At 33.8% G+C, this 25,274-nt stretch overlaps 5 protein-coding genes across 24 annotated transcripts in view; 1 reads left to right on the forward strand and 4 right to left on the reverse strand.

Annotated features, from left to right (window-relative positions):
- Positions 1-3,396: 3,396 nt before the first annotated feature.
- LOC109582008 (uncharacterized) lies at positions 3,397-11,697 on the reverse strand. 18 transcript variants are annotated; one of them, XM_019996564.1, is made up of 15 exons: positions 11,273-11,697; positions 10,276-10,359; positions 9,611-9,736; positions 8,919-9,470; positions 7,160-8,861; positions 6,423-7,110; positions 6,329-6,371; positions 5,963-6,036; positions 5,797-5,878; positions 5,535-5,724; positions 5,398-5,489; positions 5,119-5,325; positions 5,028-5,062; positions 4,821-4,919; positions 3,397-4,771 (listed from the first exon to the last, which is right to left on the reverse strand). In XM_019996564.1, the coding sequence occupies exons 1-5, from the start codon at positions 11,574-11,576 to the stop codon at positions 8,539-8,541; spliced, it is 1,389 nt and encodes a 462-aa protein (XP_019852123.1). In that variant the 5' UTR covers positions 11,577-11,697; the 3' UTR covers positions 3,397-4,771; positions 4,821-4,919; positions 5,028-5,062; positions 5,119-5,325; positions 5,398-5,489; positions 5,535-5,724; positions 5,797-5,878; positions 5,963-6,036; positions 6,329-6,371; positions 6,423-7,110; positions 7,160-8,538. The 18 variants fall into 18 exon arrangements, with proteins under 18 accessions (XP_019852123.1, XP_019852115.1, XP_019852110.1 ...); XM_019996556.1 differs by having other exon boundaries at positions 3,397-4,093; positions 4,145-4,187; positions 4,299-4,771; positions 4,821-5,325; XM_019996551.1 differs by having other exon boundaries at positions 4,821-5,325; positions 6,423-6,927; positions 7,014-7,110.
- Positions 11,698-11,753: 56 nt separating this feature from the next.
- LOC109582004 (uncharacterized) lies at positions 11,754-16,175 on the reverse strand. The gene is made up of 7 exons (XM_019996543.1): positions 16,088-16,175; positions 14,771-14,849; positions 13,552-14,210; positions 13,167-13,501; positions 13,047-13,113; positions 12,419-12,922; positions 11,754-12,363 (listed from the first exon to the last, which is right to left on the reverse strand). The coding sequence occupies exons 3-7, from the start codon at positions 13,568-13,570 to the stop codon at positions 12,194-12,196; spliced, it is 1,095 nt and encodes a 364-aa protein (XP_019852102.1). The 5' UTR covers positions 13,571-14,210; positions 14,771-14,849; positions 16,088-16,175; the 3' UTR covers positions 11,754-12,193.
- Positions 14,011-16,192, reverse strand: LOC100640368 (gamma-aminobutyric acid receptor-associated protein-like). The gene is made up of 3 exons (XM_003386636.3): positions 16,088-16,192; positions 14,771-14,849; positions 14,011-14,210 (listed from the first exon to the last, which is right to left on the reverse strand). Exons 1-3 carry the CDS (start codon positions 16,190-16,192, stop codon positions 14,011-14,013), a joined length of 384 nt encoding a protein of 127 aa, XP_003386684.1.
- A 37-nt stretch (positions 16,193-16,229) lies between these two features.
- LOC100640622 (beta-1,3-galactosyltransferase 6-like) lies at positions 16,230-17,292 on the forward strand. The gene has a single exon (XM_003386638.3). It carries the CDS (start codon positions 16,242-16,244, stop codon positions 17,274-17,276), a length of 1,035 nt encoding a protein of 344 aa, XP_003386686.2. The 5' UTR covers positions 16,230-16,241; the 3' UTR covers positions 17,277-17,292.
- The window catches only part of LOC100640750 (cilia- and flagella-associated protein 74-like), a 15,479-nt gene continuing 7,473 nt past the window's right edge, over positions 17,269-25,274 (reverse strand). Inside the window, exons 17-41 of one of the 3 annotated variants that reach the window (XM_019996542.1) lie at positions 24,752-24,818; positions 24,567-24,656; positions 24,229-24,357; positions 23,642-24,055; positions 23,457-23,570; positions 23,354-23,410; positions 23,148-23,212; positions 22,810-23,023; positions 22,476-22,649; positions 22,146-22,282; positions 21,401-21,665; positions 20,896-21,048; positions 20,122-20,288; positions 19,784-19,918; positions 19,242-19,351; positions 19,111-19,166; positions 18,945-19,058; positions 18,580-18,799; positions 18,355-18,420; positions 18,220-18,311; positions 18,008-18,122; positions 17,738-17,934; positions 17,596-17,661; positions 17,497-17,523; positions 17,269-17,448 (exon numbers count right to left, since the gene is read on the reverse strand). In XM_019996542.1, coding sequence (XP_019852101.1) covers positions 17,374-17,448; positions 17,497-17,523; positions 17,596-17,661; positions 17,738-17,934; positions 18,008-18,122; positions 18,220-18,311; positions 18,355-18,420; positions 18,580-18,799; positions 18,945-19,058; positions 19,111-19,166; positions 19,242-19,351; positions 19,784-19,918; positions 20,122-20,288; positions 20,896-21,048; positions 21,401-21,665; positions 22,146-22,282; positions 22,476-22,649; positions 22,810-23,023; positions 23,148-23,212; positions 23,354-23,410; positions 23,457-23,570; positions 23,642-24,055; positions 24,229-24,357; positions 24,567-24,656; positions 24,752-24,818 — 3,319 coding nt within the window. In that variant the 3' untranslated portion in view covers positions 17,269-17,373. Of the gene's footprint in view, positions 17,449-17,496; positions 17,524-17,595; positions 17,662-17,737; positions 17,938-18,007; positions 18,123-18,219; positions 18,312-18,354; positions 18,421-18,579; positions 18,800-18,944; positions 19,059-19,110; positions 19,167-19,241; positions 19,393-19,783; positions 19,919-20,121; positions 20,289-20,895; positions 21,049-21,400; positions 21,666-22,145; positions 22,283-22,475; positions 22,650-22,809; positions 23,024-23,147; positions 23,213-23,353; positions 23,411-23,456; positions 23,571-23,641; positions 24,056-24,228; positions 24,358-24,566; positions 24,657-24,751; positions 24,819-25,274 lie in introns of those variants that run through there. The other 2 variants (XM_019996541.1, XR_002184856.1) reach the window with 2 other exon arrangements.

The raw sequence follows: 25,274 nt of genomic DNA on the forward strand, positions 1-25,274 counted from the left end.
TGATCTAATATCACAGTTAGTTGAAGCATTGCTACACAAGCAGACCCCTAATGGGCTGGAAGTGATGTATGTACTGATAGGGGTATTGAAATGTAAAAACAATGGATTAGTTGAACAGTTAGTTTTATCCAAAAAAGCATTGCTTGATGTACTACTTGCCATGCTTATTCCTTTGCTGTAAAAAGTACAGTTCCAAAATTCTCCATTATAAATATTATCTCCTGCAATAATTGCAGAATTTTTTTCAAAAACTGGAATAAAATTGGGATATATAGTGCATGGCCGGTTCAGATTAGCAACAGTGTAGGGCATACTGGCAACAAAAATGGCCCCACCAACACCATTTGCAGTATTGTTAATGAAGTATACAGCAGAGTCACCAGTGATGGTAGACCCATCACTGATCCACATACCACCACCGTTAGATGGGGAATGATTGTTAGCTATTAGTGATGAGTGATTTAAGAATTCCATTGTACATGCTTGAAGAATAGCTATTCCAGACGGAAAATTATCCACAACACTAACATTTGTTAGAGTAATTGCACCTGTAGGACTACATTGAGCCCTTAGTCCCATTTTTCTGTTATGGGCAAGGATCAAGTTTGTAAAATAGAAATAGTTGGCTTTGAAAAAAATATTATCTATTCCACTCCCATAGTTACTGATGGATGTCACGTTGTATAACCGTATTATGTTTTGTTGTGCCTGGCATGATAATTCTATTCCATTACCTAAGCTGTTAGCTACGGTTACATGTGAAAGGGACACATTATTGTTAGCTTCGAGTGTAATGCCAATACCCTGATTGCAGCCCTGAACAATTACTTCGCTAATATTAACTTCACTGGATTTGTGGCAGAAAACACTCAATCCATAATTATTAGAATTTGTAATGTTGATATTTGACAAATGAATTATGATTTGCCCCATTTTTGATTTAATTATCAAACCTCTATTAATTATTGAAACATCATTCATATTTATCGTATTATTCCATTGACACCACAACTCCAACCCACTTGCTGTGACATTAAAAAAATAGAAATGATTGCTGTGATTGCATGACACAAATATTAAATTTCCATTAGTGCTGTTTTGTGCTTTTATTATACCAATAAAAAATAGTTCACTGCTTTGAAAATTGCCCATTGTGATTGAACTAGCAGAGATATCAGAAAGTGTTACATTGCTTTTGTCACCACGATGAATAATAAGCCCATGTCCAAACTGGCTTAGCATGATCGTTTTTTGTATAAGTAGATTCCCAAACTTTAAGCTGCTAATGTCAATGCAACTTTTCATTGTTTCATTTGCTACAAATTTTGAGTCCAATATAGAAATTAATGGTGTTCTTTCAGAATAATATAAAAAGGATAAAACTCGAGCTGAAACGTTTTTTACAACTACGTTTAAATTGTCTTTGAAAAAGACCATGGGGCATTCAATTATGATATCAAATATTGTAGCTGTGTGGCAATTACTTATATAAAGTCCTGCAGACTTTACCTTTTTACATTTTATAACGGACAACTCTTTTTCTCTTTCTCCTTTCAATTCTATGTTACTTAGATGATTAATATTAAAAGTACCATCAAGCTTGTGCTCTCCAGATAAAAAAACAAGTGTAATATTTGTTGGCCAGTGAATCTTGTTTGTGTAATAAGAAAGAGTATGGCATTCTCCAGTACAACTGCAATTCCTGGTATTCCACTCTGTTGGTGTGACATAATAAACAACAGATTGAGAAGGTGAGATGAGGATGAAAGAGAAATAAACGGCTATAATCTGAAAAATATTGTATTAATTTTTAAACATAGATTATAATAATCATGCTTAGTTACTTACCACTTTGAAGCAATCCATGCTGGCGTGCTTTACAACTTCACATGAATCTAGATCTATATAGCAAGGACTGTTTACTAATTACTGCATCACCAAAATGTTGATTTAGTAAGTTTTCTATGCACATAATTGGTACTGTAGTCTCAACTTTGGGCAACAAAAACAAGTTGTATGGTATCTGTGGATTATTGTAGGTGGGCAGTATGTCTATAATTGATATCTAATTGTTGTTGTTGTTTGGTTGATATTGAGATATCATGTTACAGTGAAATACAATTTTAGTGAGTCTAAGATATCAATTTTAAGCACAAGCACACATATTAGTAAATCTAAATCTAATGTAAATGAACAGTTTCTTTAAAATTTATGTGTAAGGATAGCTTGCAATGTATTGCTTTATGTATATATTGTGGAATTATGACTGAAACCATGAAAATAAAACCTACATTTTATGCATGTTCTTGCATCAAGTCAAGTCAAATGGCTTTGTAACCTATGAAATAACAAAAATGTTATTGCAAAATTGGTTATGTTGCATGTGTAGACTGTTGTATCATTATAAAGTTACTTAGCTCATACAATGAAAATAATAATGTAATCAAAATTATTTGCTCAAAAATCTAGCCAATGACCCTTGTACAGGGTATGGTTGAATTGCTTCATTGATCTGATCCATTGTTCTGTTTATCAACAATGAATCATCATGTGGTTCTACCATAAATATTTTAGCATTGGCATGATCACCTTCAGAATAGGGCAAAGTGGAAAAGATGTTTATCACTACCTTTTCATTGAAAACACTTTGCCTAACTTATGGCTAATAAATAATACCGCAGTACATAATTGCATACCAAATTGTGTCTTTGTGTGTATTTATTTGTGCATACTAACTTCATATCTTGTTGCTAATTAATCTAACTGGATTATTAATGAAAGCCAGTAATAGTGATCAGATCCAGTCCTCATGGTGTGCCCATGTTCTGTACTGGTTATATATTAAGTGAGCATTTTTATAATTATGCACAATAAAGATAGCGCCCTACACAATTATAATTATATCTTATGATGTCCTAAGTTGTTTTTTTACTACAATGAATTCAGCTCTTACTGTCCTAGCTATCACTATTGTATCATCACACAATATGATGTGCAGGCTCTGTATGTATGTTCACCAATTCCAGCCAACAGTGTTGCCATTCCTAATGACCATGTGTGATTTGCTGACGCATCTCTAATACTATAATACTGACATTATTAGTATCAAGTGTTCATATTACCGGACTGCTTGTGACATGAAAATAAATATTGGTATTATTTCTTAACAGTCACAAATTGCAGGTATATATATAGACCTAGTAGGAATGTGTGCTTTTTTCAATGTACAGCTTATTTGATTATAAGAGCTCTTTTTTGCATAACAGTCTCCTAGTTAATTTTATCTCTTTTAAATAAATCAAGTATGCCGGTATGTTCTTTTTGACAAATTTTAGATAGCAAAAAATAAAAATTAATAATGATACTTAAAGTAATGTATATTAAAACAACTATCTCTACTGTTAAAGTAAATTTGTTTATCTCGCAACTAACTAATTACAGTATTAATTACTGAAACAAAAACAAAATAAAATTGAATGTTAGTAGTTGTTACAAGGAGCTGTTACATCAGTCCTCACCATTGATCCTCCTAGCGTCACAAACAAGTCTATAGCTTTACAGGAGAAGTAGAGAGAATTGTAAGTATCTATAAGATATGAGTTATGCAGTTGCTATACATATACTATACATAGTTATACCTGGTATATCATTAAGTGAAAATATGTACATGTAAGTTCCTGGTATGTTGCTATTGAGCATCATACTGAGAGCATTAATAGCATTAGTACCAAATAAAAAGAAAAGGATCGGCTGGTACAAATTTTCCACTAATTTTTTAAATGTATTCCAGTAGACTATTAGCTGTTGTAAGGTGTACATCAAAATAAAGAGCAGCACCAAATGTAATGTGTCCATTAGTGACACACTACTAACTGGAATTACTCCCATAAAAATATTAAAGTGATTAAAGTGTAGCTAGTTATTATAAACAGTATTACATGTATTGAATTATAGCTAACTTGAGTGTTAGTTTTTAGATAATCTATCCAGGTCGCTATGTAGGAGGCCCACTGCAGAAAGTATTACATTGACCTAATCCATTGCTCTCTTTATTACCACTGAATCATCAATTATCCCAATGACCATAATTGAACTATAAAATTGCTTGAAAAGAAGAGCAAACTGGAAAAGCTACTATCACTACCTTGGCTTTGCATTCCCCTGTAGCCAATGCATCTAACCTATGTCTAACAATTTTTTGCTAGTAAAATTAATTAATGAATTTACTGTTTATAATTACACAAAATTCAAAACTAAAACACTAATGAATGTGTATGTGTATTTCTTTACATACTAACTTTATTATAGTAGTATATTGTATATTACTACTATGATTGCTGTTAGCAGTTCTGATCCCATTATACTGATATTAGTTGTTTGTCTATTACAAACAAAAAAGATGCTATTAGCAGTAGCACCAGTCCATCATTTTTAATTAACAGGCTCACACTATATCTATCCTATTACAGATATTGGTTAGTGTATAAGAGCAAACTAAAGGACTAATTTGTGTGTGTGTGTGTGAGTTTAGTGTAATTTATTTGTGTACTAACCTTTTTCTTATAGGGCCAAATTGAACAGATTGAAAGTTTGAGCTGATTCCGATCAAAATTGGATTTTTTAGGAATTTCTTAAGTTGCTCCAAAATCAGGCCACAGTAATGGTGCTACAGGTATAAAGTAGAAGCTCCAGTTTTTTGTGTGTTTCCATGTTCTGTACCATAAGGATACAGGTCATTTACTGAAAAAGCATTTGTAATTCAGTATTTAACCTATAAAAATAGTGCCATACACCATACAAGTATAATAATATAATCTTACTGGTTAGCAGTTACACTGATAGTTGACCTTTAGTTTGTGTAATTAAAATAAACTCTTAATGTCCTACCACTTTTATTAAGACACAACGTATATGACGTACTATAGCAAAGAATAAAAGAGTAATAACAAATAACCTTGTCTACAATTTCTCATTTGTTTAATATATGCATACAAAAATTAAAAATATAGGTACATAATTACACATACTTGCTCCTTTGCTGGTCTAGCTCTCAAATCTCAATCTAGATGTTATTATAAATACATATGTACATGTACATGTACATGTACATTGACACACCTTTCTCTACACCCTATTTCTACAACTGTATTACAAATTACATATTTCTGGTTCTTGATGTCAATCATTGGTGGCTATCACTTACCTCTAGTAACAAGTATATCAAAATCTCAGTAGTTCCATTGTCTTACTTTGTAAGGATTATGCAGCTAGGATCATCTGAGACTGGCATGACAACATCTAACTCTCAATCCATTTTACCATTAACTGAGAGAAAGGAAGAAAAAAGGAGAGAGGGGGAGAGGAGAGTAAAAGAGTAATAAGGTACATGTACATTACTTTTTTCTATGTATGAAGTGAATGCTCCATAATAAGCAACAAAAGCAGGGCTCTACAACAAAAATATTACTGCTGACCTCTTTGTCTAATTTCTAACGACATATCGCCATAAGACAACATACTTATACTGTACTTACCTTTAGTGATTCATTCCATTGAAAGTGTTTTTAGCTAGACCAGAGTCAGTTTGTTTGCTCCTTGAAGTATAGCTTGTGTTTGACTAATGTTTTTAATTAATTCTTTTGGTTCAACCAAGAGTACATAATACCTTTAAGGTGTTATGTACTCTTAGTTCAACTACACTCTTCTCATAAGAAGCTTGTAATTCTATCAAGAAACATTATTAAGAGAGAACAAAAGAGAGGGAGTGAGAGGAAGGAAGAGAGAAAAGCTACTAACCTTAGCTTCTTCTACTTCCTCCAGGGCAGCTTGCTTATCTGTTAATTTGGATATCATTTTATCTCCCCTTGCTACCTTTAACCTGTATAATAACAGGTAAACAAAATTACAGGTACAGTAGATTGTACATTTTATGCATTATACATGTATACTGTATTGTTCTCACTTTGGTTCTATTGTCCAGAAAACCTTGGAATATTCATCCATTGCTTTCACCTACATACATATTGAAGTGCAAGCCTACAGGAACAGACAGTACTATCACTGCAATATATATGGATTGTTTATGTACATGTATATGTATTATAGCTCCAAATTTTTATCAGTTAAAACTTATGTCAAATTTATCAGGCATTTTCATTTCATAAATTTTTGCTTCACATGAGTAGCATGAGAATTCATAGCAAAAATGATGTAAATTTTATCAACGAAAATTAATTTCAACAAAAAATAAAGATCTTGACAAACTTTTTGACTAATGAAAATATGGTACTATAGTGTACATATTACACAGGTTCAAACTGTGGATTACCTTAGCCTCTTCAGAGTGAAGTCTGGCATATATGGGTATTATCCTTATATTCAAATGCATACATAAATAATTTATAAAATAATTTGCAACTAACTTTGTCATATCTGATCATCTTTTTATGAAACTTGAGTCTCTGAGGAACTGTTTAGCAATTGGGATGATTAGTAGTGAATTAATATCTATGCCTCATTGTACAAATTGTATGTACATGTACATGTACAATATGTCTATTAATTCCACCAAAGAGTTGGCTGGCAAGACTAATCTCAGTTAGCCTCGTGAGCATAATCTCAATACACATCTCTGAGACTTTGTTTAAATAAGGACAATAATTAATACACAATTAATAATTAATTAATAATTAATATTCTTGCTCACTCCCTCCTTCACTGAGTTCTCTTCTTCCTTCTCTTACCAACCAATCTCAATGTCAAAAAGGTTTCAACAACAGACAGCAGTGTTTCCTGTGGCCATTTGATAAACCCGTCAATGGTATAGCAGTTAACTATAGTAATGGAACATCCTGTAATGTGACCTAAAGGTATCATAAACAGCTAGGACTCATGGACAACAGGAGTATATACACACATGTACCATCCCTGAAGGAGAGAGAGAGAATCAATTAAGATAGAAGAAAGTATAAGGATGATTTTTTAAATTGGTTCTAAAATTTTATCATTCATACATATGCTCCAGTACTACTGTCCATGCCTATCTTGTATTGATATGCCATTATCTTTAGCTTTACGTCTTGTCATTTGCAAAATTTGTATATTTTTCTGCTGTAAAAAGATTAAAGAGCTTCACCAAAATTAAGCACATTTTTGATACCTTCAAGAAACTCTTCAACAATTTGCAGAGACATAGGAGGGAGGAATTAAGAAGGACACATGTAGATGATTATAATGTATTGTGTACTTGTGAAAAGGAACACAAAATTTTCTCTTTTCACTTTAGCCATGTCATACAACTTCTTCATGTCATCCTGAAATGCTTTATAATATTCACTTAATGTACATGTATATGAGAAATTACAATAAAACAAGCATGAACATGTACATATACAATAAATTTAAAAGCACAATTTAACCAATCATAAATTTTAGAGATTCAATACAACACATGCATATATATGTTGTACATGTACAAATTCATTATACCTTATATACACTGGGAGAGATCTCTCATATGAAGTACATGTATTTAATGACGTATAGCTGGAGGAGGTAAGAGATCATTCAGAGTCTTGTGTCAGTGAATTATCAGGTTGTTCAAAAATTGAACCAAGAAGTCTGTACTATAGTTCAGGGTATTTTGATAAAACCACAAAGAAAGAATCCTCCATTTATGCAACTTTTTTGTGATACATATACATGTATATGTACATATTGTTACATGTATGCTGTGAAATAATCAAATCTGATTCTGAGCAAATTTTGATTTTTATAAAATTTAAATTTTTAAATTTGCAAAATAATCTAGCCAATGGCCAAAAACTACAATAGCCTTTGGTGTTATGCCAATTTTCATTAAATCAATGAAGAAAGAATTCTACATTTGTATCCTTTCTGATTCATATGCATGTTCTTATGTTATGTATCAAATTTGATCTGATTCCAATTAAATGGATTCTTACAAATGCTGTTTAGCTCTCTTAGCTAGCTTTGTGGCAATTTTGGGAAATGCCGACCTACACGTACATTTGACCATTATACATGTATAATGTACATGTACGTGTATTTCAACAAAATAGGAGAGAAAGGGAAAATGAAAAAGAGGGAGGAAAGTACATGTACACGAGACAATAATATAATGACCATTATGTATTGACTTGAAACTGGTCTCAAAAATTTCAGTCTATTCAATTAAGGACAGTCAACTTCTAGGCAGGTTGATGTGGGTAAGTGTAGGTTTGGAGGCACCACCAAAAACATGCCGTTTAAAAATCATAATTGGTTTGCGGAGACAGAACATTTTGAAGGACTGAAACACATTTTGACATGCAATGTAACAAAAATTCAGTTGCATAGGCAGTCAATTTTAAAATCAAAAAAAAATTTTTAGAAGTAAATAGTCAGATTTTCATATCTGCATGCAAATGCAATACAGTACACCTAAATCAAAATGTAAAGGAAAGCTTTGCTACATAATGAGAAATTATAAACTCATAAAAAGTGAAATACAAACATGCAGCTTTGTATCTTATCTTGTTAGTTCCATTTTTCTTCAGTTTTCTCTACAGCTCTTTTTAAAGAAGACCAGTAAGCACCTCCTTCCTTACTACTGACACCATCTTGCTCCTTTAGCCATTTTGCTAAACACTCAGTGAGACAGCGACTTGCATCTTTTGAAAAGTTATCACTTATAGTATCCAGTGTGTGCTTGTACAATCCTAAGTTTAAACATAACTCGGTCCATTTTGAGTGTGGAAAGTAAATGGACTGTAACTTTTGCTTGACATCAGATAAATGTGTTATGTTTAATTTCTCTTGGGGCAACACTGCTGAACTTGATTCCTCAAAATCAGGTAAATCTATAAAATGACACAAACAACAATTTGTGAATGACTGATATAAAACATAATCTTTACTTTTAGGCTTGTGAGATGAAACTACAGAGTGCTGCAGCCTGTTTAAAGCTTTTACAGTGTCAATAAATTCCTTGCGTGCCATAAACCGTTTTGACTCATGATCTTTCATGTATATAAGCCACCAGTAATCAGCTTGTTCTTCAAAACTATATTCTGGAGGAATAAATTCAGCAAAATTGCTTAGGTAAAGTCTAGCAGCAATAGCCGAGTACATGGGAATGGCAAGATCAGTCCTCTCTACTTTTCTCCAATCTATACCAAAATGTTTCATGATTGCTCCATACTTTCTGCCAAGGCGAATGTGAGCTTTTGTATCATGAGTATCACTGAAAGCAAACAAGCTCACTTGCCATATCCCACCATCAGTGTGTAATTGAAATGGTGGATTGCCATCATTGGACATTACATGAGCTATTCTACGCATTAGACCATGGTCATCTGGAAAAATTCCTGACTCATGAAGATTTTGAATGCACAAGTCAACAACATCTTTTCCAGTTTCGCCACTCATCCATATACGACTTTCAAGACTGGGCTTTTGATGAATATCGTCTACAAAATATAACATCAGAAAATACCTTATAAAAATGTTATTACAGCTGATGGCAGCAGTTATAAAAATACATGTAGGTATTTAATGCTGTTGTTGCTTTAGCAAATTACTCTATTGAAGTAGTCTAAAAAATTCTAACCTTTCTTTGTACGATTGAGCTGAGTTTCAATAGTTGGTGAAAAGGTATAATGAAGGACTACACTACCTATTGCGACCAGAAATGTCAGTACAACTGTGAAACACATCATTCTAGAGCTACATGAACCTAATAGTAAAAATAGATTGTTTTGTTAAAATTGTACATCTATTAGTACCCAAATGCAGTAAGTAAGTGTTATAATGTCATTTGTGTTACAAAAATATTATTGGAGCAAATTCATGGTATGTAAAACTGAACTTCTCTTGACAGACACTCTTAAACTTGGGGTCAATTACCATGGCCCAATTGCAATTGCAGTGATTAAACAGAATGTGATTAAATTTTATGAATTTAAAATTAGTGCAAAATTGAGCCAAAAGAGTGCTATCTAGCTCACTTAGCACGCTTACTGGGAAATTTTGGCGACAATATGTTATTTACATTATTTCTTGAATGTGAAATTGTTAATTTAGGCTTCGAAATTAATCATAGGTCTCTATGTGATACACTGGACCTAGTCTAACAATGGCTTGTCCCTAAGTGTACGTTATAAAGGCCACACACACTGTAATGCCAAACGAATACTCTATTTCTCTTTCACAGTGTGACCTCCACCACACACATAAAAATGTGCTTCCTAGAATGGCTACATCTGCTGTCATTACCTTTACGAAGAAACTTCTCATGTTTGACTTCGCTAGTTTTCTCTTTTCTATCATTCTGAGTCTTTAAGTCAACAATAACAATCTCTATAGAGGTAACAAAAACATACATAATTTTGTAAATACCATACATCTATCTGCATATTTTGTGTCTAAAAAGTTTGCATAATACAACTTTAGTGTAATAGTAATTAAGGTGTGATGTATTATTCAATGCACATGTAATTTTACATGTAATAAACAGGTGCACGTACATGTACATGTAATTTTTGCAAATTCTTCATCTCACAAAATAAAAGTACAGTAAACCAAATTTCCAGATACACATTATACAATGTTTCAGACTACTAGATTAATCCATACCTCCATTAGACCTATTTATAGAGCGGTTGCAGTGACGTCACTTTTTGACGTCATAATTACTTCCGTATGGCAAAAATTAATGAGCCTCATTCGTTTACAGCAGTAAAGTTGCTTCTTCTATAACTTCTTTTACACAGCACAAGGCAGAAAAGGAGTAGAATTCTAGGGGTAGTAAGCAGAAAAGTGGTGATTACAGGAGTAACAAGACAATGCCGTGTTCACTTTGGCCGCTTCACTGGTTCTCTATCCGAGGACTTTTTGCTTCCTTTACATCCCTGAGTCCAGGAAAATTAAAGAGCATCATGAATTAGCCATGCTCATAGTTAAGGAAGCCTGCCAGATGAGTTTATAGCGCTGTACAAATGAATGGCAAAGTAGCCATTTTGCCATGCGGAAGTAATTATGACGCATGCTGTGACGTCATATGAAACCGCTCTATAGTCATGCAATGATACAACATTTTGCAATGTCTGTTTTATCAGGTTTCAAAAAGTGACAAAACCCTCTTATATTGACTTGGGAAACCCAAGTAGACTATAATTGTTCCCTCACATTAGCAATAGTCAGATGCCAGGCTATCTATTATGTATATTTACTATTAGTGCGGCATGATGATGACATTATGATCTCATTATACCTGCTATTGATAATAGTCTTTTTGCTATTTGTGTAAGCTGGGGTTCATTATGTCTCATTAACACTGAGCACAGTTTCTGTAATACTTGTTCAGGTTCATCTTCAACCTTTAGTGATCTTTCCAATTCAGTCACCAACTTGTTTGCTTTCTTCGCATTTGTTCCTTCGCCATTAATCAGTTCATCTTTAAATTCAAAAACTATCAGTCTCTCAGCATAAAGCTCATTCACTATAGTTCCAAGACAGGGTGTTATGGCAATGGAGAGCTTGCCCGACAAACTGGCTAACGCATCAACAGCTTTCATTGGGAGGTACGAGGAGGTATTCGCTCATCTTCCATAAAAATCTAAGGGGTAGGCGTAGTCAAATCAAATTAATTCTGCGGTCAACAGCTATAATTAACAGGAAATGAATTTCATGATTCCAGTTGCAGCCATAAAAGTTAGGTAGTAGAAATTATCATCATTATTATAAAAGCAACATTTATTTTTATCATAATAAATTATCATTGCCATTATAGCAAATCATTACTAGTGTACTTTAGTTTGACTTTTGCTGCTGAGTGTTATTTTCTAAAGCCTCTACAGTATAGATAAAATGAGTACGTTCCATAAACCGCTTAGACTCGTGGTCTTTCATGTAGATATTCCACCAGTAATCTGCTTGTTCTTCTGCACTGCATGCTGGAGGAATGCCTTCTTTAAAGTTACTCATGTAAAGTGAAGCAGCGATGGACGAGTACATCGGAATAGCAAGATCTTTCCTCTCTGCCTTGCTCCAGTCTATCCCAAATTTTTCAAAAATCTTTTCAAATTTTTCTTTAAGGTGACCATGTACTTTGAGATTTTGTGTTTCCCTAAAGGCAAACAAACTCACTTGCCATATTCCACCATCAGTATACAAAGGAAATGGTGGTTTTCCATCACGTGACATCACAATTCACAAAAGCTACTCTACGCAAGAACACACCATCAATTGATGCAATACCAGATGCATGAACTTCTTCTATGCACAGATTAACGACATCCTCTCCAGATTCACCTCTGACCCAGATACGCTTCTCAATACAAGGCAGTGCAATATCAGAATCACCTAGTATGAAAATCATTGCATAAATAACCTAACACAGTGCTATTTAGTAAAATACCTTCTAAAGCTGTCACAGTATCAATGAATGTTTGACATTTAATAAAATCTCTTGACTCGTGCTTTTCCATGTAAATCTCCCACCAGTAGTCAGCTTGTTCCTTTATATTGTATTCAGGAGGAATAAATTTTGGAAAGTTACTTAAATACAGTCTAGCAGCAATGGCTGAATAAATTGGAATAGTAAGATAGCTCCTTTCTACTTTTCTCCAATTAATTCCAAAATGCTGCATTATTCTTTCATATTTTCTTCCCAAACGGATATGTGAGCGAGTATCATGAGTATCTTGAAATGCAAACATGCTCACTTGCCATATCCCACCATCATTGCAAAAGTTACAACTATTCCTGGACATCACATGTGCTATTCTATGCATGAGTTTATTGTCATCAGGAAATATTCTTGATTCTTTAAGCTTTTCAATACACAATTTGATTATATCCTCTCCATCTTCACCTCTGGTCCATATGCGGTTTTCGAGAAATATTTTCTCCCTAGTATTATCTAAAAATAATATTGCATTTGTAACTACTTAAATCACAAATTGAAGAGTAGCTATCCACCACATGCATGCATTGTAGAAATACTTTTGAAAGTAAGCTAAATAGATTATGCACTAATAATGTACCTTGATTAGTAGTAGGAGTTGAGACTAATGGGAGCTCAGGATCATGTACATGTACTTGCAAAGGAGGCTATGATTTTGGGAAAGAAAATAATTATCACTTGAATGTACCAATGCATTTACTTCTAAATCTGTCCTTATGGCAGTAGCAATTTTCTTTGCTTGGTTGTCGTCAATATTCTCATCTTCCAGTGCTTCGCAGATTGTCAACACACATTTCTTAGGATCATCACTGTTTTTGATTCTCTCAAACAGGTAATGGGTCACTTTGCTACTTCTTTCTCTGCTTGACAAATTTGGTTGAGAACTGATTGCATCCAGTTCATTTTTTGTTATTAGGTCCTTTGAAAAAAAGATATCAGTGAAATCACAGAAATTGGGGTCCCTTGCAAGTAGATTTTTAAATTTTACAAAGTTCTTTTTGAAAATGCTTGATGGAGAGGCACTCTCCACAATACCTAGAAATGATGTTATAGTACCAGAAGAGATAATAGTAAGAGTTAATTACTTGTAGTCTTTCCAGCCATTGATGGTTAGATTTAAGGGGTGGAATACAGTATCAATCATGTGATCATATCCACCCTCACTAAGCATATTATTTTCAAAAAAATATTCAATATTTTTGGATGTACTCTCTCTCTTATTATCTTCAGTTGTTGTCTCAATTATAATTAAATCTTTAATCAACTTTCCAATGCTAAAAATATAATGTGCTTTTAAGAACCAACAAGTGAGACTCAATTTTTGCATACAGGCACAAAAAGGCCCATTTGTGACTCTATTATCACAGTTAGAAGATGCCTTTGCCAAACAGTAATTAGGCCAAAGATTAAAAAACTGCTACTTCATTAGACAGTATAAATTTGAATGTGTCTCGCTAGTTAATCTGAACAAAAATAAGCAACACATGTATTGTGTATTAAGAAATGAAATAATACAATTTATTTACTAATTTGAAAAATAATTGTCATGACTCTCGATCACTACTGCTTGCAGTTCCTTCATAGTAACAGATATATAAAAAGTAGTCTGATTCTCTGTATTCCTGGTATAGTCTAGCCAGTGTGCTGTCAGTACCAGCCAATACATCATTATCAACATAAAGATAGAGAGGAGCATGTGATGGCCGTCTTAGCTTGTTGTTCATGTACTGAATAACATCACTCACTAGGTATTAAAAAATGTATACATAATAATAATTATCTATGATCAAAAATAATACTGATATGTCCAAACTTGTAGCCACTTGTTACTTGTACATGTACATGTACATGTAAGGGTTTCCCACAAAGCATGCTGCTGTGCTAAGTGTGCTTAAAACTTGAGCTGAAAAGACAGTACAGTAGATGGTATAGCTTTACAAATACATGTATATAAAATATCCAATTTTGATGAAAATCAGTATCAAAAATTATTATAATGGAAAATTATCGCATAGCCATTTTTGATGAATTTGGCCCTAGACCAAAGGATATAGCCTCCTGCCATTGGCCCAATTTTAATGGTGAATTCTTTCTTTTGATTTTTGGTAAAATACTCTGTAATGCATACATGTAGTTCAGGGCATAATATTTGAGAAAATTAAAAATCCACTGACAAGAAGCTTTATGAGCTCTATGCCAAAATCCAATAGGAAACGCCGTTGTTAGTAAAAGTACATGTACATGTACATGTACATGCATAAACCATTTACATACATGTACACGTACATGTACATGTAAACGTACCTTTTGAAGAAGAAGGCAAAAGAAGTTTGAAGTTGTCAATGTCAGGCAAACCGGACTTATGTACCTTACCAATTATAACCTGATAAAAAGAGAATAGAAATGAACACTAAGTAAACAAATCTGTACATGACATACAGGGTTCACAATAGAAACTTTACTATGAAATTCTTATCCCAAATTCCAATTGAGCACTTTAGTTGCATACATGTACACGTAGCTTCATAAAGGATATTAAAAGCAACAAATTGATGAGCATGCAAATGCTATTAAAAAATAAAAGCCTAGGAATTCAGAATTAATTATTATTGAGTCAGACCAACCTACACATACACGTACGTGTAGTCGTGTACATGTAAAATTAAATGCCAGCACAATGCCATAATGGATCCATGATGCCATCAGGAGATAGCATGTGCATCTATAAACTCCTTGCATTAGGTATGGTAATTATGAGATCAGCAAATGTGTAGTAGCAATACAAATTGTTGGAGTGAGCTAATGCTTAGCATACCATGTAGCATTTTATTTTGGTGGCACTTTATTTTGGCAATCTCGCTGTAACATTGTAATTGGCGATTGTTAATTTGTCAATTTTTTATGTACACGTGCATTACTGAGCATGTGTATTAATGATTGGCGGTTTTAATATTGGTGATTCAGCCGCTGATTCTGCTTGCAGACCGCCAATCTCCAAAATAAAACTCAGCCAAATTAAAGTGCTATACGGTATACTGTTTTATTAGGCACAAAAATAAGAATGGTGAATAAACTTTGCAGAGAGAAATTCACTGAAATTCATGATAAAGCAATCAGCAAAGTTACCTTCATACAATAACAGAACTGATGTAACTCTCAGTAGATAATATTTTCAAAGTGTTGAAATAATAATTATTATTACAAGAATTAAAAATAACAATTGATTCTATTTCAGCTAATCTTCAGGTTCGTTTGCTTCCCACTGACTTAATATGATTAAGTAATTGTCAAATTTTTATTGTCCCTTCCGTGACTACTAAAAGCAATGGCAAATTTTTTGTATGACTAGTATATACCGGTACATGTATATACATGTTGAGATACATGTACAGTACACCAATTCAGTTGCCAAGCGTACTGCCACAGTCAATGCAAAGTGACTATAGTAGGCCTAAGCAAAGTTAGAGATGCATTTCGTATGGGGAACAATGGCACTTTCTATAATAGCTAAACTTGTTGCTGGTTAAAACTAAGCAAATAGATAAAGGCCAATACAAGTGAGTTAAAATTTATCCAAATACAACTACACTACCATAGATCTACATTTATAAGTGTACTCACAGGTACTTTAGAAGGATGATTCTTTAATGTTCTTTGCCCCTCCAATCTCCTTTGCTCAAAATCAGGCTTTTGAACCTTGTACTTGTATGTTACTTGAAACGCCATTTTTTTAGGAAGGCGTGGCGACAAGTAGACCACACCCACGCTAGATGAGATGAGATGTCGTTCTTCGAGATGCTGTCTCCTAATCTCTCTATTTTTCCTCCAAACCTTTTTTCTGCTATACTTCATGATCATCAGAAACTCAACAGCACATTTTAGCAGTGAACTAAAGCGGAAAGACTGTCTGTGTCAACTTAAAGATGATGTTAATAATCCAGAAGCTAGGAGCCACACTACTCCATTATCTCATAAATCTGAACATGCTTATCTTTTAGTAACTATTTTGTCTAGCCCCAATGCAAAGGAAAGAAGAGACTCAATTAGGAGTACTTGGATGCAAGGCTATGATACTCTGCACCCAAAAGTCCTAGTCAAGTTTGTGATTGGTGGATTGGGTGTTGCTGCCGGTGCACTATCCAGTGTGAGAGAAGAAGATAAACAATATGGCGACATTTTATTATTAGAGGATTTATATGAATCGTACCACAATTTAACTCTGAAAATATTGTGGACATTTGTATACGTATCCCACTCATTTAACGTCTCATATTTAATGAAATGTGACGATGATACATTTGTACTACTGGAACGTGTACTGGAAGAATTGGTTAAGCGAGACAGTGACCACAGAACTAGTTTTTATTGGGGTTTCTTTAATGGTAGAGCAAGAGTGAAAAGGAAAGGGAAGTGGCAGGAGAGTGGATGGTTTCTAAGCAATAATTACCTGCCTTATGCTCTTGGAGGTGGTTACATACTCAGTGGTGATTTGGTGGATAAAGTGGCTATTAATGCAGACAGTTTACAATTATATCAGTCAGAAGATGTGTCAGTTGGTGTGTGGTTGAGTAGTTTTAAGGCTGAAAGGAAGCATGATGTTCGTTTTAACACTGAGTATGTATCTCGTGGTTGTCTTAACGTTTACATTGTATCACATAAACAGTCCATTGCTGATATGAAGCTGAAGTATCAGAATATAAGGCTAATTGGTAAACAGTGTAATAAAGAGTATCAGACCAGGCTGTCTTATATTTATAATTGGACTGTTCCTCCTCTTGAGTGTTGTCAACGACTCACTGGCATACCTTGATTAAAGTTGATGTATTATTTTGTATCTGCATTGATAATATTATTATTCCATTACAAATAAAATGATTTTTTTGTTTCATTGTGTAATTATAATTATTCTAATCCTGACTGATCACTGGCATGGCTTGAAGGAATAACTGATGCTGCATTGTCACATCTCCTTTCAGTATTATCTATATTAATTGAGATTCATCAGGTAATTAATTCACAGTCCAACTTACATTTGTTTGAGCTTTAATAGTTGCACCCTATATCAAAGAAAGGAGTAGTGAGGTCACAGAATTATGCAACAATAAATGAAACCAAGGAGATGTATGTACCATTGAATCCTTTCTAGGATGAAATGTAATTTTGATGTCTTTAATCTCACCAGTATCTAATGAAGACTAGAAGAAAGGAAGAGGAAAAAACAGAAGCAGGGTAGAAGTGACTTGATATACTGTGAATGCTATGTCCATTTACCTTCATTGGGTCAATAGTGAAGCACTTAGTATCAATAGGATTTCCCTGTAATGTTTCAATTGTGAACTCACCCTTAGATTTTTTAGCAATTGATGTTTTCGCTGATCCTATCAACAACTGTTGACTAACACTATCTGTAGACTTGTATTGGAATATGAATAGCAATGGATGAGAAGTCAGGGTACCACTACCACTAGCTGCTAAAGTGATTTAATGAAAACGATAAAAAGTACGTACATTAAATGTACACACTGTCATGCATTGTTTTACTTGTATCAGTGGTATGTACTGCAGCCATTGACACGTCATTTGGCCCAATAGTTACTCCTCCTGTTGCATACATATTGCCAGATATTGACTGACCTCTAAGGGCAAGGGACGATATCTAGAAATGCATACATGTGTAAATATGCAGTTTCGTGTAGGTATAGAGATTAAAGACTTTACTTACACTGTACATGCTTACATGCACATATACATACCTTTTTATCATTGATTTCAATATGTAAATTCTCACTATACACACAGTCTGGCCTATCATGACTGAACTGAATATTGACTGTCAGAGTGGAATCTAAAGGAAGCATAATACAAAGTAAAGTGTTGATAAAACATACTGGGTGGTATGACATCAGAATAAGGAACACAAGTAAAGGCTGGTTGACCATTGCAATTACGTGAGCCTAAAAACAATAATTACTAAAATAAAACAATGAAACAATTAAGAAAGCATACATGTACATGTATGTGTAAATAGTTCAGGATTAAATTAGTTTACATGTACAATACATGTATAGTATACAAGAGTAATGATGCATATACTGTACATGTACATGAATTACTTGACTCATCTGCCTCCATTTTTAAGCACAACTCCACTTTTACTTCAGAAGTATTCTTAACTTGAATACTCTTTGATATTGTATCTCCTGCAGAAATATAGCCCCAGTCAACTGGTCCTTCCTCTGGGGTAACATGTACTATTGGCTCAATCCCTTGACCTAACAGTGTTAGCTCCAAGTATGATGATGTGCCATATCTCAACTTAAGTGTCTCGTAATACTAAAAATTATTAAATAAGACATTACAGGGAGATAAAAGCTAGTGTACATGTACTTCCAAGTAATGACCAGCTATGATACTGTATGTACATGTACATGTACATGTACATGTACATGTATATGTATGCATTTACACTACATAATACCTTTCCGCTAGTTTCAGGCTCAAACTGTAATATCATTGAGTGTGTAGAGTTGGAGGGTATCTCTCTCAGTGAGTTTCTTATCTCAAACCCACTTCTCATACTAGTAGCAGTCACCTGTGACAATTAAATCACAAACATTTAAAATGTAGTGTCTGTGTGAGGATACCTTCAATTTCTCTATTGACATGTTCTTTAGTACAACAGTCTTTTTACAATAGCTTCCTGAATAACAAAATGGGTATACTTACATGTACATGTGCATGCTTTACATTTAATTATTTGTTCAATTATTCTTACCTACTCCAACATCTCCAAAATCAATAGTGGCACATCCATCATTAGACACAAGAAAAAGTGATGGCTTAATGGCAGTAGCTGATACATCAACATACAGTATCTCCTCTGGTCTATATAGTAATTAATGCTACTTAAAAGTCTCATTTCATAACTAAAACAATAGTAGCATACATGCACATAATATACATGTACATGTACATTGTACATGATGCACTTTACAGAAAATAAAATAAGAACAAGAAATAAATGATTTAGAATAATTTTCCACAACATGAACAATTGAACATGCAAATACATTGTACAATGTACATGCACTTTGGTAATAACACATGTCTGTACATGTACTGAATCATAATCACAAGCTGTATTAAAGCAGTTAATGTGCATGTACATACATTGTGCATATACACCCTGAACCCTGAACCATGTACATGCATAGGGCCAAGAAATATCACTGCAGGAACAAATATTATAAATAATGTACATGTACATTTAGATGTACATGTATATGTACATGTACATGAACGCATATTATTGTGTACCTGTACTCAATGATTCCTGGATGATCAGTAATCTTGGTTTGTGGGTTAGATATGAAACATGGTATCATGCATCGATACTGAGCACATTCATATTCGTGCAGTAATTGATCATAGGCTTTCCACCAAAAACGAGATCTATAGTATACAAGTATAATGCATAATGTAAAACACATGCTTTTGTAGAAGGAAGCATTTACCATTACACACACACACACAGACATGCATGAAGCTTCATAGTACATGTACATGTACATATACTTTAAAATCCAAATAGAGTCAACAGAGACACAGTAGTGTACAGTACATGCACATCAAAATGTTAGTGTTGCTGTTCTTACATTTCACTGTTTGACACTTCACAAGCTTCTCCTTTATTATTATTAGTCTGTTCAATCTTCTGTTGTGATCCTGACATTAACGCACTGTCTGAACACAATGAGCTACGATTACTAGCTTGACTTGTTGGGCGACCAGTTGTACGACGACCTTTTGATTTTGAAGATTTCTAAATAAAATACATCAATTTCACTTAAGCATACAAGAAAATATGCACATAACAAACATACACTGTACGTGTAGTGTACGTGTACATGCAACTACATGTACATGTACACTGTACATGTACATTGTACATTGAGTATTTCTGGAATAATTTTAGAAATAATGGGTGATTGTGAGAATTAGAAAAAAATTATTGTACAATTATAATGTGAATTCAGTGGAACTAAAAAATCTAAAAACAAAAATTTTGTTGCATGGTAAAAAACAAAGATGGTACATTAGTTTTTAGTAGAGGAGAAGTTTTGTTATTGAAGGTACTATAATGAAAAATATAAATGTACATATAAATGAACCATACACAATATTGCATACATGTACATGTATGTAGAATTGTACATACATGTACTGTGTACATGTACATGTATGTAAAATTTATGAAATATTTTTAAAAACATAACAAATTCATGTCATTTTAAAAATCTTTTATAGGAATCAAAAGTAAAAAAAGACAAAGTGCATGTATATGTACATGTACATGTATAACTACATGTACATGTAAATTGCACACAGAATTTCTAAGTTGAACATGTAGTAGATCAGTCATTACTTACTGATTGCTTTTCTTCTTCTGCACTAGCTAATCTGTCCTCCTCTGCTTTCTTTGCAGCTATAGCAGCTGCATCCTTCTTTGCTAAAGCAATACTCCTGTCTTTGATACTTTGCTGATCAAGTTTAGGACTAAAACTGATCTCAATATCAATGCTCTAGCAAATGAAATTATGTGAGATACACAATGTAAGCATAATGTGTACATTGACAGTACTGAGAAAGTACACATGAACAATTGTACATGTAAATGAATGTATGTACACACTGTATAGCTGGTAATTTTTTGAGAGGGAAATTTTTGCAAAACTGGCTCTGTAATAGCAATTACTATTATAATGGAACATTACAAAAAATTTAATAAATTGACACCCACCAATCTCGATACATTTGGCAAATTGTCAAAATTTTGCCCTTCCAAAATTACCAGATACAGTACATGTACTATATACATGTACATTGTACAATGTATGTAGTATCATGAAATACCAGTATGTATTGTACATGTACCTTGCCAGGATCTACAATCCCTACTGCTGGTGAAACTGATATTGGCAAGTTTTCTGAAGGAATATGAAATTCAAACAACCTGGAAGCTTTAAGAGGTGTTGGCCCTTTTGTGACTGCATTATGAGCTGAAGGAGTTGATGGATTGAGTATAGAAATACGAGATACACTGATAGTGTTCAATGGAGTATCATTAAAGAGTACAGTAGAGTGAGAGAGCCTCAAAGGAGTATGAATACCAGTACCTTTTACAGTTAGCTTGTACTCCCTACACAAATACATATATGGACATATATACATGTACATATACAATGTACATGTAAATGCATACAACAAAGGTAGCAAAATAACAATTGATATTATGAGTTTGTTTTCCACTAGTTAGTTACCACAGGTCAGAATATACATGATGTGCAAGCATTTGCAGCTGCTAATATTCACACATTTATTATTAGTGTTCCAACGACAGATAAAGATACGGCGAGACAGAGTGAGTAGAGTAGTTATGAAAGAACTGGTTAAAGCAGCACTTCAAAGAGACCAAGGATTAGTAACAGTAACACCTCAAGAACACTTAAGCAGGATGCTTTGCTTTAATATTGGGCAATTTTCAATAAAAATTGCATTTTTATTTATGGTCCCTGCTAGGCTTGGCTAATATTAGCAGCCGCAAATATATCTTGCCTTATGGCTTTACAAGAAAAGTACATGTACATGTACATGTAGATGCATGCATGCAGATATTTACTTGTTTATCACAGTAAGACAGGATACAGTGTTAGTAAAATATTCTTTAGGAACATCTGGTGTAAATATTACATCAACTGAAAGTGTTTCATGAGGTAATAGAGTACCAAAGCCATCATTTGGTTGAACGGACAACCACTAACAAAAAACAATAATAACATATACAGTACATGCATGTCCATAAAATTACGTTGAATGCATGTAATTTTATTGTAAGAATTCTACTTGTACAGTACAGTAAATGTGGTACATGCAGTCATGCATACATTGTACATGTATACATGTATTTGGATTTGTACACTCATCTACACATGCATGTAATGCTTTGTACTTTGGGAAGGTGAACAAATCCAAAGTCTTGAGGTAAACAGCTTTTATTAGTTAACTGTATGCTGGTGTATACTGATTCATGTATTGTGCACTGTCCAAAGTCCAATGTTGTCTGTGAAAGACTAATATCAGATTCTGTCACTGTTGCCATTACTGTAAAAGTAACTGGTGATGACTGTATAAAAAAGAATTAGAATACATGTAAATATGATAATACATTTTGCATGTACATGTACATGTACAATGTACATGTTATTGGCACAATACTAAATATTGTACAGGTTCATGTACATGCATGTACAGTACATCAAGTATTCCATAATTTTAAAACTCACTTGTCCAGCTACAATTATACTAATAGGAACTTTGAGTGTCCCTCCTTCAAAGAGTTCGCTGGATTCTTCAGTCAGTAATGATGGTCGGGGAAGGAATTTAAGTTGAGCTGTGAATGATGAGCCACCCTGAACAAGCCCATACTTTGGTATTATCTCCATGTGATCAGACACAAGAGAAGGAATAGAGAATGTAGCCTGCAAAGCTGTCCTTGACCTGAATTATTTAAAATACAAATAAAACATAATACATGTAATATACCAATACAACACAAGTACATGTACATGCAGAAATGTACATGTAAATGGATCATATATCAAGAAAACTGCTAAACTTGTACCTGTTACATAGAACAACTGAATCTTGATAAAGCAGATCAGTCATGCAGATGTCTAAATCAATTACCTAAAAAGTGCATTGTGATTACAATTAATATTAAACCAATAACTAGCAAGAAGAACTATAATAATAAAACAATAATTATTTATAAAAACATTAATACACATATTTACATGTACATGTATGTACAGTCAGTGCATGCTTCACCTCTCTCTCTGTATAAATTGGTAAATCAATGGCTTCACCAGTAGCTACTATATGTATCTATCAACAAACGATTACTAGGAATAAAGACATTATGATCATTTACTGGTTCATTAGTAGTGCTTAAAACAAATTGTGACTGATAACTTCCAGAAATCTTAGGACAGAACACAAGATCTAACACAACTGACGAATATGGATCTATCATTCCAGACCTTATCTAATAAAAGAAAAATGACAATTGCATGTAATGTGTATGTACTGAACATGTACATGTATTCCTAAGCTTACTCCTTCGCTTATAGTGATGGGGCTGACATCATTCACTTTCTCTCCATTGTCCAAAGACTCTTCACTAACAGCAAGAGTAACAGGATCATCTACTAGATTATCTTTGTCTTCTTTACTCTCAACTGCATCCTCTGTAGCATTAGTATCATTACCTTTCTCTTGTTCTGATTTCTTTGCTGAAGCTCTTCCTGGCTTCACTAGTTTTGTTTTAGTGTTGACAGATGAGATTGAATTAATGTCGACCAATGAGTGTGCATGCTGCTTATCATCAAGTGCTCTGCCCATTTTCAGAAGCATTTTTTGATCTGAGGCATACTCTACTGTGCTCAATATACTCCTTTGGCTCTCTACTGATAGTGGGGCCTCTTCCTTATCAGTCAAATCTGATGCTTGTTTTGTATCACCACTAACTCCCTATAAAAGAAAGAATGATAAAGGGTGGCATAAAGACAGACTGAGACAAGCAAATATTGATCTACTATAGCACAACAAAGCACAAAGTCACCATGCAGTAAAACTAAACACAAACTCAAAATAAATCGTAGTTCATACATGTAACACAGTGTGTGATTAAAAAGGAAACTTACTGTTTCACTTAATGGTAGGAAAGTAAAATCAGTTGGTAGAGCTCCATTATTATGCACAGTGACTGATCTTTTAATGGTTTCACCAATACAAATTGGACCAAATTCAATTTCTGATTTATTTACCACCACCTTTAATACGAATGAGAATGATAACCCATGGAAATGACTGAAATATGGACATTGTACACTGTACATATAGCTTTGAGTAATAGAACATTGTATAACACATTACGTCTAAATGTATCTACTGTACATTGTACTGTACATACATGTAGGATTATATATATACATGTATATTATAAGTATCAAAATGAAAGTGTGCATTTTAAGGAACATACCAGGCATCTCTTAATAAGACACTTGACATTTATGGAAAAAGGTCCAGTTTGTGACATAAAATCAACAGATCCAATGATGTCCTCATTTACCTGATAATTTCAACAATCGTTAATAATTGTTATACTCTCATACATGCACATAAGAACAATATGTACATGTGTGTATTTCATTTTCAACTCCTCACTTTAGGTTCAAAAGTAATTAACAGAGGGCATGTAATGCCAGCTGACATTGCACCAGGTGGAGTAAACCTAAATTGTTAATTTCTATAAATTTTATTCTGTACACAGTTCTCATACATGCACACACATGTGACTTAATGGACAAAGCGTCTTTAAAATGTGCACATAATGTACATGTACACATGTACCATAGTTACTGTAAGATCAAAGGGACCGCCAGGTGGTACATAGGCCATGTACACCTAACCGCTGCCAGTTAACGATATTCACTGCAAGATAATGAGATTCATTGGAGTATGTACATCTGTAATGAAATTCATCGGGTGAGTTTATCTGTAATGAGATGCACGAGCGATCTGCGCATGCTTAGTATCCAGCACGTGGCAGAAAATGGCAGCATAGTAGGGGCGTTACTAGAATGCGGATCAGTGCGGATTGCTGCGGATCGTTCCGCACGCTGAACCAAGCACGTGAACGCGCGGAACGTGCACGGGCGTGTGCCTAGAATGCGGATCAACTCCCAAG

The sequence above is a fragment of the Amphimedon queenslandica genome, unplaced genomic scaffold, assembly GCF_000090795.2.
Source record: "Amphimedon queenslandica unplaced genomic scaffold, v1.1 AMPQUscaffold_13406, whole genome shotgun sequence".
NCBI classification, from domain to species: domain Eukaryota; kingdom Metazoa; phylum Porifera; class Demospongiae; order Haplosclerida; family Niphatidae; genus Amphimedon; species Amphimedon queenslandica.

Bases quoted from the DNA above. Each gene is read 5' to 3' on its own strand.
- LOC109582008 (XM_019996552.1), bottom strand. From the start codon at position 11,576: ATGAAAGCTGTTGATGCGTTAGCCAGTTTGTCGGGCAAGCTCTCCATT. The intron at 9,737-10,275 runs GTAATGACAGCA...TTTTACTATTAG, and splicing joins TGAGAAGTTTCTTCGTAAAG to GTTCATGTAGCTCTAGAATG. The intron at 8,862-8,918 runs GTAAAGATTATG...GTCATTTTATAG, and splicing joins TTCATCTCACAAGCCTAAAA to ATTTACCTGATTTTGAGGAA.
- LOC109582004 (XM_019996543.1), bottom strand. The intron at 13,114-13,166 runs GTAAATGCATTG...CCAAAATCATAG, and splicing joins CCATAAGGACAGATTTAGAA to CCTCCTTTGCAAGTACATGT. The intron at 12,923-13,046 runs GTACATTATTAG...TATTATTTTTAG, and splicing joins AACTCCTACTACTAATCAAG to ATAATACTAGGGAGAAAATA.
- LOC100640368 (XM_003386636.3), bottom strand. From the start codon at position 16,192: ATGGCGTTTCAAGTAACATACAAGTACAAGGTTCAAAAGCCTGATTTT. The intron at 14,850-16,087 runs GTGAGTACACTT...TCTTTTTATCAG, and splicing joins ATCATCCTTCTAAAGTACCT to GTTATAATTGGTAAGGTACA. The intron at 14,211-14,770 runs GTACGTTTACAT...TTTAATACCTAG, and splicing joins TTTGCCTTCTTCTTCAAAAG to TGAGTGATGTTATTCAGTAC.
- LOC100640622 (XM_003386638.3), top strand. From the start codon at position 16,242: ATGAGATGTCGTTCTTCGAGATGCTGTCTCCTAATCTCTCTATTTTTC.